Source organism: Mandrillus leucophaeus, unplaced genomic scaffold (assembly GCF_000951045.1).
Source record: "Mandrillus leucophaeus isolate KB7577 unplaced genomic scaffold, Mleu.le_1.0 Scaffold503, whole genome shotgun sequence".
Lineage (NCBI taxonomy): Eukaryota > Metazoa > Chordata > Mammalia > Primates > Cercopithecidae > Mandrillus > Mandrillus leucophaeus.
In genome coordinates, this window is record NW_012105399.1 from 2,511,226 (window position 1) to 2,526,762 (window position 15,537).

Sequence of the window (15,537 nt, forward strand, 5' to 3'; positions counted from 1 at the left end):
TAATGTTTGTATTTTCACACAAAGTTCAACAAAATATTTATATTTAACTCTACTGATGAACTAAAATATGGAGTATTGTTTTCTCAATTTGGATTACAGCTTCAGTTTTAGCACTAGTCATGTTTCAGATTTAAGATCAAAGTTAGATCTCAAACATTTTGTTCAACATTGTGTTGAAGTAGAATAACACATAGTTATTCCAAAATTGGAGTTTTATTCTTTTTTGTATTATACTTTTATTTAAAATAATTCTCTGTTTATATTAATCAAGAGGGCAGATTGGCGACATAAACATGGTAATGTTGAATTCTTCATTCATTCATTCAACAAATTGTTGAGTGCCTCCTAGACGCTGGGTAATATTTTTTTATGTTGCACATACACCAGTGCATAAACAAACAAATTCCATGCCCTTATGGTGATGACATTGCAGTGATCATGGTTCAGTGTTTGGTACCAAGCATTATTCTATAATCTTTATAAACATGAACTCATTTAACTCTCACATGTAAGATGAGGATGGTTGACTAGAGGAATGTCTATGTACCCTTTCCATTCTGTGATTTCATAGGTCTTTAAAAATTCTCAAGCTCTAACATTCTGTGATTTTCATATGGTGTAGTTTGTGACCTATATTTTTTACAGTAAATAGGACTGATTCAGTCAGACTTAAAATATATGGTAACTAACCTCAAATAGAAAGCTGGACATAAACTGTTATATATACCAACCTCATTTAATACATTACACTATTGAGTTTTTTTTTTTTTAATTGGAGAAGGAGATTTAAAAAAATGGGTATTCTGATGACAGCTATGGCCTAGGGATATTGAAGACTTATCCTTACTTGCTGATCTTATAGCTTTGTTAGTTATACAATTTAGTACCATAGAACAGAGAAACAAATCACCTGGTTCATGTTGGAATCTAACTGTGGAGGTTAAGCTGTTAGTATTATGCTGTAATCAATTAAATTAATGATAGGAAAAAGTGATGGAAGTGACAGAAAAAATAAACTTTATGAAATTAATGTTTATCAATGAACAATTATAAATACTTAATTCTTGTTTCAGTGTCTCCATTTTTATATGGTTCTGGATTGTATTTGGCATGCAATCAGTTTTATGTATGACTATAGAATAGAAATATTTCTAAAGTATTTTAGGTAAACAAATAATGATGGAAATCTAAAATTGCATTCTCAGGACAAATGTAATTTGCCTTTTCAAAAGAATTTTACCTGTTGTAAAGCTATGTGAGGATAAAGTAGCATCATTATTAGCATTGATTGATTTATTGATGATACCTAATTTTCATATGTAAAGAAGTATAAAAGAAAATAAAATAACATGCTTACTTGCTAATTTGCTCATAATAGTGTATAGGTTAACTTTGCGGGTATGCAAATAATTTCTCTCTGTCTTTGTCTCTCTCTCTCTCTCCCCATATACATATGTGTGTGTATATATGTATATACACACACACACACACACACACACCTTTCTGTCTCATCCCTAGAAGTGGAATGTTAGTCAGACCAAGATTCGCATCATCTCAACAATCATATTTATACTGTTTGGCTGTGTACTCTTTGTGGCTCTGCCTGCGATCATATTCAAACACATAGAAGGCTGGAGTGCCCTGGACGCCATTTATTTTGTGGTTATCACTCTAACAACTATTGGATTTGGTGACTACGTTGCAGGTAAGCTTTTCCTGGCACCCATGTTAATCTTCTAACAAGGGTTTATTAGATAGATTTTTCACTTAGGCTTGTAACAAAACACAAGGGCTGAAAGAGTTTTCTAGGGCTGCCATACCCAAGTACTATGAAGTGGGTGGCTTTAAACAAAGCAAATTCCTTGTCTCACAAAAGTTGGAAATCAAGGTGCCAGCAGGGCCATGATCCCTCTGAGACTCAGTAGAATTTTTCTTAGCCTCTTGCTAATTTCTGGTAGAGGCCATCAGTCCCTGGCCATTCTTGGCTTGCAGCTGTATCACTCCCATCTCTACCTCCTTCGACACATGTTTTTCTTCTTGTGTCTCTCTGTCTCTGCAGCCAAATTCCCTTCTGCTTATAAACATACCAGTCAAATTATACTATAGGCCCACCCTACCCAAGTGTAACATAACCACATCTTACCTAATTACATTTACAAGAGCCTTCTATTATTCATTCATTTATTTATTTATTTATTTTTGAGACAGAGTCTTGCTCTGTTACCCAGGCTGGAGTGCACTAGCGTGATCTTGGCTCACTGCAACCTCTGCCTCGTGGGTTCGAGTGATTCTCCTGTCTCGGCCTCCTGAGTAGCTGGGATTACAGGCATGTGCCACCAGGCCCAGCTAATTTATGTATTTTTAGGAGAGACAGGGTTTCACCATGTTGATCAGGCTGATCTTGAACTCCTGACCTTAGGTGTCTTGGCCTCTGAAAGTGCTGGGATTACAGGCACAAGCCACTACGCCCGGCCTAAGAATCTTATTTTCAAATAAGATTACATTCTGAGGTACTGGGGATTAGGACTTCAACATATCTTGGAATTCAGTGGCAAAGACAAATAGTGACTCTTTGACACTGGAGGTACACAGAAAGGTGGAGTTAAGTATTTATTTTTTATTTAATGAAAGGAATATAATCACTGGTTGTTCAGAATTTTATATTTCCACTCTAATTTTTGATACCAAATATCTGCCTCCTATTTCTTTTTTGTTTTGTTTAGCACATATTTTGACTTTTTTCTTAAATAATTTCAACTTTTATTTTAGATATAGTGGTACATATGCATGCTTGTTACCTGGGTATATTGTGTGACGTTGAGATTTGGGGTAAGATTGATCCCATCACCCGGGTACTGAGCTTAGTACCCAGTAGTTAGTTTTTCAGCCCTTGCCTCCTTCCCTCCCTTCCCACTCTAGTGGTCCCCAGTGTCTGTTGTTGCCATCTTTATGTCCATGAGTACCCATTGTTTAGCTCCCACTTATAAGTGAGAACATAGGGTATTTGGTTTTCTGTTCTTGCATTAATTCACTTAGGATAATGGTCTCCAGCTGCATCCATGTCCCTGCAAAGGACATGGTTTTATTCTCCTTTATGACTGTCAAGTATTCCACGGTGTGTATATACCACATTTTCTTTACCTAATCCACCATTGATGGACACTTGGATTGATTCCATGCCTTGGCTATTGTGAATAGTGCTGTGACAAACATATGTGTGTATGTGACTTTTTGTTAGAAAGATTTCTTTTCCTTTGCATATATAGCCAGTAATGGGATTGCTGTGCTGAATGGTGGTTCTGTTTTAAATTCTTTGAGAAGTCTCCAAACTGATTTCCACAGAGGCTGAACTATTTTCATTCCCATTATTATTTTTTTACTTTTTAATAATAGTTATTCTGACTGGTATGTGATGAGATCTTATTGTGGTTTTGATTGGCAAGTCTCGGATTATTAGTGATGTGGGGCATTTTTTTTTTGTATGTTTGTTAGCAACTTGTATGTCTTCTTTTGAGAAGTGTCTGTTCATGTCCTTTGCCCACTTTTTTTTTTTTCCTTCAACTTTTATTTTAAGTTCAAGGGTATATGTGCAGGATGTGAAGGTTTGTTACGTAGGTAAATGTGTGCCATGGTGATTTGCTGCTCAGAATCTATTAGCTATTCTTAAGCCCAGCATCTATTAGCACTTCTTCCTGTTGCTTTCCCACCCCTGCTCCCCTGACAGACCCCAGTGTGTGTTGTTCTCCCAATGTGTCTATGTGTCCTCATCGATCAGCTCCTACTTATAAGTGAGAATATGTGGTGTTTGGTTTTCTGTTCTTGTGTTAGTTTGCTGAGGATAATGGCTTCCAGTTCCATCCATGTCCCTGTAAAAGACATCATCCCATTTTTATGGCTTCATAGTATTCCATGGTACATATGTACCAGGTTTTCTTTATCTAGTCTATCATCGGTGGGCATTTGGGTTGATTTCATGTCTTTGCTATTGTGAATAGTGCTGCAATGAATGTACGTGTGCATGTATCTTTATAATAGAATGATTTGTATTCCTTTATGTATATACCCAGTAACGGGATTGCTGGGTCCAGTGGTATTTCTGGTTCTAGGTCTTTGAAGAATCATCACACTGTATTCTACAATGGTTGAACGAACTTACATTTCCACCAACAGTGTAAAAGCCTTTTTATTTCTCCACAGCCTCACCAGCATCTGTTGTTTCTTATAGTTTTAATAATAGCCATTCTGATTGGTGTGAGATGGTATCTCATGCTGGTTTTGATTTGCATTTCTCTAATGATCATTGACATTGAGTTTTTTTCCATATGTTTCTTGGCCACATGAATGTCTTCTTTTGAGAAGTGTCTGTTCATGTCCTTTGCCCACTTTTTAGTGCTTTGCCCACTTTTTAATCGTATTGTTTTTTGCTTATTTGTTTAAATTCCTTTAAGATTCTGGATGTTAGACCTTTATCAGATGCATAGGTTATAATTATTTTCTCCAATTCTATAGGTTGTCTGTTTACTCTGTTGATAGTTTCTTTTGCTGTGCAGAAACACTTTAGTTTAATTAGGTCCTATTTGTCAATTTTTGTTTTAGTTGAAATTGCTTTTGAGGACATAGTCACAAATTCTTTCCTAAAGCTGATGTCCAGAGTAGTGTTTCCTAGATTTTATTCTAAGATTCTCATAGTTTGAGGTCTTACATTTAAATATTTAATCCATCTTGAGTTAATTTTTTATATGGTGAAAGTTAAGGGTCCAGTTTCATCCTTCTTTATATGCTAGCTAGCTATCCCAGCACCATTTATTGAATAGGGAATCCTTTCTTCACTGCTAATTTTTATTGACTTTGTCAAACATCACATGACTGTAGGTGTGCGGTTTTATTTCTGGGTTCTCTATTCTGCTCCACTGGCCTATATATTTGTTTTTGTAGCAGTTCCATGCTGTTTTGGTTACTGTACCCTTGTAGTATTGTTTGAAGTTGAGTAATGTGATGCCTCCAGCTTTTTTTTTTTTTTTTTTTTGCTTAGAATTACTTTGACCGTTCAGGCTCCTTTTTGGTTCTATATGAATTTTAGAAGGGCTTTTTATAGCTCTGTGAAAAATGATATTGGTAGCTTAATAGAAATAGCATTGAGTCTATAGATTGCTTCGGACAGTATGTCCTTTTAAGAATATTGATTCTTTCAATCCATGAACGTGGAATAATTCTCTATTTTTTGTGTTGCCTATGATTTCTTTAAGCAGTGTTATGTGGTTCTTGTAGAGATCTTTTACATCCTTGGTTAGATGTATTCCTGTTTTTTGTTGTGTGTGTGTGTGTGGGGGGCTATTATAAATGTGATTGTGTCCTTAATTTGACTCTGATATTGAATGTTATTGGTGTATAAAAATGCTACTGATTTTTGTACATTGATTTTGTATCCTCAGATGTTACTGAATTCGTTTATTACAGGAACCTTTAGGCAAAATTATTAAGATTTTCTAAGTATCGAGTCATATTGTTATTGAAGAAAGATAGTTTGACTTCTCCTTTTCCTATTTGGGAGGTTTTTTTGTTTTTTGTTTGTTTGCTTGTTTGTTTGCCTGATTGCTCTGGCATGGACTCCCAGTGTATGTTGAATAGGAGTGGTGAGAGTGGGCATCCTTACCTTCTTTCTCTTTTCAAGGGGAATGCTTCCAGCTTTTGTCCATTCAGTATGCTGTTGACTGTGGGTTTTCCATAGATGGCTCTTATTATTTTGACATATGTTTCTTCAATGCCTAATTTCTTGGGGATTTTTATCAGGAAGGGATGTTATATTTTATTAAAAGCTTTTTCCACATCTATTGAGATGATCATATGGTTCTTGTTTTTAATTCTTTTTATATGGTGAATCACATTTATTGATTTGTGTATGGTGAACCAACCTTGCATTCTAAAATGAAATCTACCTGATCATGGTGAACTAACTTTTTGATGTGCTGTTGGACTCCATTTGTTGAAGATTTTTGCATCTATATTCATCAAGGATAATGGTCTATGGTTTTTCTTGTTATTGTGCCTTTTGCCATATTTTATTATCAAAGCGATGCTCACTTCATAGAATGAGTTAGGGAGGAGTCCCTCCTCTTCAATTTTTTGGAAATAGTTTTAGTAGGATTTGTACCAGCTCTTCTTTGTACATCTGGTAGAATCTGAATGTGAATTAACCTAGTCCAGGGATTCCTTTGGTTGGTAGATTTTTTTTATTACTGATTCCATTTTGGAAGTCAATATTGGTCTGTTCAGGGTTTTAATTTCTTCCTGATTCAATCTTGGGAGATTGTGTGTTTAGGGGAATTTATTTATTTCCTCTATATTTTTTAATTTGCTTGCATAGAAATGTTCCTGATAGTCTCTGAGCATCTTTTGTACTTCTGTGGGACCAGTTGTAATGTCACCTTTGCCATTTCTGATTGTGCTTATTTGGATCTTCTCTCTTTTTTTACTTTGTTAATCTAGCTAGCTGTCTATTGATCTTGCTTATCCTTTCAAATAACCAACTTTTGATGTTGTTTATTATTTGCACGGATTTTTAAGTCTCAATTTCTTTCAGTTTTGCTCTGATTTTATTATTTTATTTTTTTTCTGTTCTAATTTTAGTCACTTCTGCTAGCTTTGGAGTTAATTTCTTCTTGTTTGTCTAGTTTCTTCAGGTGTGATGTTAGATCTTTAATTTGAGATCTTTCTAACTTTTTGAGGTAGGCATTAGGCAATATAAACTTGCCTCTTAACACTGCTTTTGCTGTATCACAGAGATTTTGTTATATTGGTGTTTCTGTTTTCATTTATCTCAAAGAATTTTTTAAATTTCTAGTTTAATTTTCTTGTTTACTCAACATTCATTCAGGAGCAAGTTGTTTAATTTCTGTATAATTGTGTGGTTTTGAGAAAGTTTCTTGGTATTGACTGTTATTCCACTGTAGTCTGAGAGTGTGGTTGGTATGCTTTTAATTTTTTTAATTTATTGAGATTTTCTTTATAGCTAAGCATATGGTTGATCTTGAAATATGTTGCATGTGCAGATGAGAAAAATGTATATTCTGTGGTTGATGGATGGAGTATTCTGTAGATGTTCGTTAGGTCCATTTGGTCAAGTGTTGAATTTAAGTCCAGAATTTCTTAGTTTTCTGCCTTGATGATAATGCTGTCAGTGGAGTGTTAAGGTCCCTTACTCTTCTTATATGGCTAGCTGAGTCTTTTCATAGGTCTGGAAGTACCTGTTTTATGAATCTGGGTGGTTTAATGTTGGGTGCATAAATATTTAGGATAATTAAGTCTTCTTGTTGAATCGAACCACTTATCATTATGTAATACTTTTGTGGACATATGTAATATGTCCTTTTTTATTGTTTTACTGTTGTTGGCTTAAAGTCTGTTTTATCTGATATAAAATAGTGACCTCTACTCTTTTTCATGTTCTGTTTGTGTGATAGATCTTTCTTCAACCCTTTCTTTGAACCTAAGGATGTCTTTATTTGTGAGATGGGTCTCTTGAAGTCAGCAGATGGATAGGTCTTGATTTATGTTTCCAACTTGTCTGTGCCTTTTAAGTGAGGGCATTTAGACCATATGCATTCAAGGTTAATATTGATATGTTAGGTTTTGATCCAATTGTGAAGTTGTTAGTTGGTTGCTATGTAGTTTCTACTTTGTGGTTGCTTTATAGGCTCTATGTGCTATATACTTAAGTGTGTTTTTGTGTTAGCAGGCATCATTTATTTTTTCCATGTTTAGAACTCCCTTAAGTATCTCCTGTAAGGTTAATGTAGTGGTAACAAATTCCCTTAATGCTTGCTTAGGTGGAAAAATATTTTATTTCTTCTTTGCGTCTGAAGATTAGGTTGGTGGAACATAAAATTATTGATTGAAATTTCTTTTCTTTAAAAATACTGAAAATAAGCCCCCAATATCTCCTGGCTTATCAGGTTTGTGCTGAGAAATCCACTATTAGTCTGATGGTGTTCTCTTTATATATGATTTGACTTTTGTTTGTAGCTGCCTTTAAGATCTTTTCTTTAGCATTGACCTCAGGCAGTCTGGTGACTATATGACCTGGTGATGATGTTTGTTTTGTATAGTATCTCACAGGTGTTCTCTGGATTTCTTATATCTGAGTATCTACCTCTCTAGAAAGATTAGGGAAATATTATTGAATTGTTCCTTCAAATATGTTTTCCAGGTTGTTTTCCTTATCTCTGTCACTCTTGGGAATGCCAATAATTTGTAGATTTTGCCACTTTACATAATCCTGTATTTCTGAAGGACTTTCTTTACTTCTTAAAATTTTTTTTCTTTATTTTTGTCTGCGTTAGTTCAAAAGATTAGAGTTCAAGCTCTGAAATTCTTTCTTCTCATTGGTCCAGTCTGTTGATAGAGCTTTCAATTTTATTTTGAAATTCCTTAAGTGAGTTTTTCAATTTCAGAAGCTGACTTATTTTAAGATGTTTATCTCTTACACTTCCTGGATTGCTTTAGAAGTTTCTTTGTGTTGATTTTCAACTGCGTACTGGCTTTTGTTAAGCTTCCTTGCAATCCATGCTTTGAATTCTTTATCTGTCATTTCTGAGTTTCCATTTTGGTTAGGGGTGATTACTAGCTAGCTATTGTGATCCTTTGGTGGTGTCACTATATTCAGACTTTTTTCATGGTGCCAGAAGTCTTGCCCTGGTTCTTTCTCATCTGGAGACACTGCCAGTTCTAATGATTGTAATCATTTTTATATGAATAGCATATTTTTATTTTTCTTTCTTCCCCTATAATATTACTATGTTCTTCTTTTCTTTCCTCCTCTCCCCTGCTTCTTATATAGGGTGTGACTGTAGAGAATGCTGGGCAGGGTATTTTGACTTTGCTTCTATAGCCCTATGTACTTCTGTCAGCAGGTTTTATCTTGAGCTATGCTCTCAACATACAAGCCAGTAGATGGCACTTATGGGTAAGAGCCAGCTGTGGCCAGTGAGGCTGGGTATGTACTTAATCCTTGTTTAATGAGAATATCTTTCTGTTGCATAAGGCAATGGGCTGATTTTTGGATTGCTCAGTGTTTTAAGCTCTCTGCTCAGGCCAGGGAAGGCCAAGATACGCAGGGCTGGACTTGGCAGGTTTGCTTACAGGTCCCTTGATGGCAGGTACAAGCACAGCACTGAGGGAGAATCCAGTGCATGGCCACTGAGTGTCCAGAAGTGTGCCTAAGCTTGGAGCTGGGGAACTCCTTGACCCCATGTTCTCTACCCAGGGATGGGGGAGATCTAAACTCCTAATCCAAGAGAGTAGTTGCTCCAGATGCCTGGAGATTTGAGCATGCAGCAGAGAGTGCCCCCCTGCACCAAGATCTCTGCAAAGGGGCGATGGGATGACTCAGGCTGCTGAACCAGGCAAACAGATGCTCTGAATGCCTGGAGATCTGCCTGGGTGTGGAGCAGAGAGGGCCCCACTTCACCATGATCTATGCACAGGAAGGGCAGAGTTATTCAGGCTGCTGATCCAGGTGAGGAGGTATTCCAAATGCCTGGAGCTCTGCCTAGAGTTGGAACAGAGAGGGGTTTACTGCACAACAATCTATGTCCAGGAAGGGTTAGGCAGCTTAGGTTGCTGAGCCAGACAAGTGGGTGTTCTGAATGCATGGAGTTCTCCCTGGGGTTTCAGTGGAAAGGGCCCACTGCACCAAGTCTCAGGGGAGCATGCTGGGCACTCAGTAATGACACATACAGACTGGTTCCATGTCACCAGTCTGCCCCTGCCTACAAGTGTCCTTGCCCAAGAGAAACTGCAGCAGCAGCAGCTCTCCCCACCACACCCTACCCAGGCCTGTGATGGAGGAGAGCACAATTCCAGCACCTACTGCTGAGGCACTTTCCACAGTTTTGGCTGTGGAAGCTCCTGCCCTACTCCAGAGCAAGCACTCCAGTTTCTGGCCCAAGACTAAAATCCTGTGTGGTCATGCTACTAGGTCACCACAGAATTGCTGACTTTGTATTTGTCCAGATTAAAAATGGCCTCCTGCTGTCTGTCCCAGGTCTGGGAAAATGGTTGCAGCTTTTCCCAGTGTCTTTCCCTCACTGCATTTCCAAGATCTCCCCAAGTTAGTTCCAGGGCTTGGGAGAAATAACCTCTCTCCCTTGGCCTGAGTTGCTCGGATCCCAGTGGAAAGGTGAGTCACAGAGGAAGGCAATCTGCCTCTGTCACTCATGTTAATCAGCCAGATGCTGTCATGGGGGCTGTTTGCTCAGGTTCTCCTCCCCAGGTTCTGGGTTTCCTTCATGATTCCAGTGAATTATCATTTTCCTTCTTGAATTAAAGCTTACAGAGTTAATCTTTATGCACTATCTTGCTATTTTCAAGTTGCTGAAGCACACTAAAAGCCATTAATCATTTTTTTCTGTCTTGGGGAAAAAATGAATTTATTATTATTATTTTTAGTGGCACAAGAATTCAGGTTTAACTTATCTTTGCCCTTTCTACTTAGGCTCTTTTCTGCCTTAGTTTTAAAAACAGCTGCAAACTTCAGAAGAAGTTCTTGGCTACTTAAAACATTTTTTTCTCCAAGATATTTACCCACTTAATTTTCAATCTTAGGACAGCATTTTGTAACTTAACTTAAAGTAGGTCATGTAGACCTAAAGTGTCTACATTTTTCTACTCACATTTAGAAAACTTTTCCTCTTCTATAATATATATGTTATTTCAACTGCCATTTGCTTTATTGCTGTATCTGTAAGGTCCTATGTGCCTATTAATTCAGTTCTCTCTTTCCCAACTGTATTTCTCACTATTATTACTGTTCTAACTCCAATTTTAAATAAAATACAATAATGGTGGCAAAAGTAAGTATACTAATCTATTATGGATCATTTTTACCAGCTACCATAAATCGAAACCATTCTCTTAAACAATTCAGTTTGAAGTATTAAAAAACATGGTAAAAATTAGAGTAGGAATGTGTTATTAAAATTCTCAGAATAACCTCATTAGCCTAATTTAGTTTTAACAGAGTTTTATACTTTTTGGCTGTTTACTGTTCTTCCTTGACCCAAATTTCTTACTTAAATATTTTTAGAACAGAAAATACTTTCTGAAGTTCTGTAAGATCTCAGAGAGGGCTAATATTTATCTGTTTCTGTTGATTTGTTAATTAAGGTTCAACTAGGCAAATCCCCTAATATCGATGAAGATGGGGACACTTTCATGAACAAAGCTTTGCTTTTGGTCAAAAATACAGTGTACACCTCTCTGTACACTGTAGATGTACCAAGGACATCTACAATGTAGATGTACCAGTGTACATCCTCTCTGGATGGGGACCCTGGGAAAGGGGGGTGCATCACTCTGCTGAAGATCTTTTCATTTTATAATTAGCAGAATGTGGAAAGGAGAATTTCAGACATTTCTAACTCCGTATGAGATAAGCTTGTGTCCTGAAATATTCATTTTTCTACCTCTTATTCAAGAGGTATAATTGGCTTAAGTAGAAATGGAAAGTTTGTTAATACCGGAGAAAGTAAGACAGTGATGATAACAAAACGTATGCTTGTGATGCATTAATCTTAGGCTGTCTTATCACTTTTTAAATGTAACTAACAAGGCCTTATAGCAACAGTGGAATATATAGGTATTATGTGACAGGTTTTATATTTTCAGGGCTCACATCATATTGTATGTGTTTGTATTATTAATCCATTCTCACGCTGTTAATAAAGACATAGCCGAGACTGGGTAATTTATAAAGGAAGGAGGTTTAATAGACTCATAGTTCAGTATGATTGGGGAGGCCTCAGGAAACTTACAATCATAGCAGAAGGGGAAGCAAACATGTCCTTCTTCACATAGTGACAGGGAGAAGAAGAATGAGAACCAGGTGAAGGGGGAAACCCCTTATAAAACCACTAGATTTCATGAGAACTTACTCACTATCATGAGAATTGCATGGGGGAAACCACTCCTATGATTCAATTACCTCCCACAGGGTCCCTCTCATGACACATAGGGATTATGGGAACTATCTTTCAAGATAAGATTTGGGTGGAAACACAGCCCAAACCCTATCAATGTTATTTTAAACAACTAACAGTGTCAATTCAGTATGTAGCCCAAAAGATCTGAGACCAAAAAAATACAAAAAGTATAAATAAAAATGAATGTGAGTAGAGTCCTAAACAATATTATATTTGTGACCATTGTATAAACCAGTTTAGGAAAAAAAATATTTTTCTTTATGGTTTTGTAGAAGATGAAAAATTCAGAGAGTCATGGCATAGTATCATAGAATAGGAGAGTGATAGCTGTGTGCCAGTAAGAATAATCAAATAAACAACTTTATTTTTATTAGCTTTTATTATATTGTTACCCATCTTCAAATCTGTAACTTTTATTTTTATTTGACAGAGGAAATAATACAAACTTGTAGAAATATATGTTGTTTATAATTAGCATAAGAATTTGATGTGATTAATATGACAGATGCTGAGTAAGATAAATTGACACTAGTTTTGCTGATTCATCGCTATCTCCTTAACTTAAATATTTTTGTGGCTGTGTTGGTCTTTGTGAAGCTATGATACCCTGTTGCTAGTACTGTCATCTTTACACTCCAGGTCCTTGTGTCCACGAAGTGTTTTTGGAATGAGAATGTGGATTGGGGGGCAGATGTGGCAATGGCTGGGTAGCAGATGTGTGCCCTTTGCAAGAGTCTTTGGAAAAAACAGAAATTGTGAATTTCTTTTAAAGGATCTTGGAAAAGAATTGCCACATATAGTCCAATAGAGTACACAAAATTGGACTTTGCTTCTGGGTACCTTATGACTATAAAATTAGCTATTGAGTTCCCCATCTGGGAAATATCAGTTATTTACTGTTTAGAACTTTCCCTCTTGCTATTAGATGTACTAAAGACAGTGTTCTCACTTAATTTTGCTATTTTGCCAGGGAAAAGCAAGAGGAATTGCTCTAGCTTGAACCTCTTCATCTTTCCATTGGGCTATAAATCTCATAAGGAAACAAAAATGTCCCTTCCATAATGCACACTTAATATTTGATGTCAGTCTGCAAAACCTGCAAAATTTGCTCTGAGGAGGATCAGGGTTAGGTTACATTGTTATATTGAACTTTTCTGAAGGCAACTTAAAGAATGTATTCTTCAAACTGTGGTGTTATTAAAGGAAAAGAAGTATATTTTGGAAAGTGATTTATAAGTGTTTAGGATACAAATTGTAATAGATCTGTATTTCTTAACATTAGTATAATTATTAGAAGCATCTTAAGAACAGGTGATGATGGGGTGGTTTAGACCAGAACTCTGAAATAGTGCTTGCCCCCAAGGAATGAGCAAGAAAAGTAGATTTTCTGCAATAAGAGAACATGACGATTAGGCTGGGTATGGTGGCAAAATGGCAGCACTTGAGAGGCCGAGGCAGGAAGATCACCAGGCCAGAAGTTCAAGACCAACCTGGGCAACATAGTGAGACTCCTGTCTCTACAAAAACTTTTTAAAATTTGGTGCACATAGTGGCATGCACCTGTAATCCTAGCTATTTGGGAGGCTGAGGTGGGAGGATCACTTGTGTTATCTCAGGAGGCTGCAGTGAGCTATGAACATGCTACTGCACTCCATCCTGGGCAACAGGGCGAGACCCCATCTTGAAAAAAAAGAAAATATGAAAACTCCTATTTCTATGTATTTCTAAATCTCACTACTTCTTTACTTTTTAAATATCATAATATTTATGATATAATATAGTAGAGCATAATACATTTCTAATTCATAAATAATGTGCAATACTTTGCCGTTTATCACTGTGGGTGATGAATCAAAGGCATTTAGAGACCACTGGTGCAGATAAACAGGCAGTGCTCAGGTGTCTCTGTGTATGTGGCTGAATGTAGGAATTCAGTGTTTAGTACTTTCTCTACAGGAAGAGATCTCCCAGAAAATTTTAACTTCATATTTATTTATGTAGAGAACATGTTTTAGTGACTGGTTGCCTTAGTGATTGGTATCTGTCTGCTCCTTCCTGATGGCGCTTTCTGTTCTCTCTCAGAGCTCAGGGTTCTGGGGCAAAAAAGGACTTGGGAGGTCACAGAATCTGTAGACACTTTTATTTGTCATATGAGTAAGCAGATCCCTGTTGCTAAGAGTAGCAAGTGCAGAGTAATTTTTCCTAAAAGGTGAGAAGAGAGAAAGGAAATTATTTTGCAAAGTGTTATTTACTTAATTTTATTTTATCTTTTTATTTTTATTTGCTGAGACAGAGTCTCACTCTGTAGCCCAGGCTGGAGTGCAGTGGCGTGATTGTGGCTCACTGCAGCCTCGACATTCTGGGCTCAAGAAATTCTCTTGCCTCAGCCTCCCAAGTTGCTGGGACCACAGACATATGCCACCATACCCAGCTAATTTTGTGTATTTTTTGTAGAGATGGGGTCTCTCCTTGTTGCCCATGCTGGTCTTGAACTCCTGGGCTCAAGCGAACTTTCTGCCTTGGCCTCCCAAATTGCTGGGATTTTGAAATCATCAGTAATGATGTATAATCAAATTTGTAGAGATAAGTTAAAGTTAATGGCAAAATTGTATGTGAGAATTGGTGTTGATTTCCTATGTTCCGTTTCCTAATTTTTGTCATTTGATTTTTCATTTGACTGGAAGTCTGGGGTGGTAAGTTGTTAAGTCATGCTTGCTAGCTAAATAAGCTTTTCTCTTTCTTCATTAAAATCTAAGAAGTCTTATTAATTATATGGTAATGTATGAACGCTTGCTTTTTTACAACTTGTCTTCTTTTACAAAGGCCCAAGACTTAAAAAAACAAACAAAACAAACAAAAAACAAAAACCATAAAGTGGTGATTCTTCAAAATTAGAGAAAAGTGAAATAATTACCTAACCTAACACAATTAAAAATTCCTTTTCAAGGCTGGTAGCTCCTTTAATATAAACCCTTAGGAGAAATCTATACCTTAAAGGGGTCATACAAGCCAGTGAATTCATTTCCATAGCTTGTTTAGGTGCTGCCCAGTGAAGTCCTTAAAAACACCCCGTTTCAGAATTAGTTAAGCCCAGGAATTCGAGGTTGCAGTGAACTATTATTGTGCTACTGCTGTCTAGCCTGGGTGACAGAGCAAGACCCTGTCTGAAATTTTTTTTTCTTTTTAAATAGGAAACAAAGAAAAAAAATACTCCTTTCCATAAACCTGAGGTAATATTTTGTAAGGGTAATGTGAAAGAGTGAAAAAGCCGGAGAAGAATTTATAGTTTCACAAAGCAGCGTCCTCACATTACCTAGTTTTCTAATAAAATCCAAAAGTTCTAGGCAAAAATCCAGATGTTCTAAGAAATCCTCATGGTTAATATTATGAAAACACATATTCCATCTGAGCATGAATTTATTTAACCATCCAAATACATCATCATGGAATTCTGATCAGTGAAATTTAGTATATTTGGTTAAATAATGAAATTTTCTTCATCACACATGTAGTTTTGAATGCTTACTAGGTCAGCCAGGCTTCATGCTTAGTACCTGGT

General features: G+C 36.6%; 1 protein-coding gene across 3 annotated transcripts in view; it reads left to right on the forward strand.

Annotated features, from left to right (window-relative positions):
• The window catches only part of KCNK2 (potassium channel, two pore domain subfamily K, member 2), a 251,915-nt gene that overhangs the window by 183,398 nt on the left and 52,980 nt on the right, over positions 1-15,537 (forward strand). For all 3 annotated transcript variants that reach the window (XM_011996163.1, XM_011996162.1, XM_011996164.1), the window contains exon 5: positions 1,519-1,705. In XM_011996163.1, the coding sequence (XP_011851553.1) occupies positions 1,519-1,705 (187 nt within the window). The remainder of the gene's footprint in view (positions 1-1,518; positions 1,706-15,537) is intronic.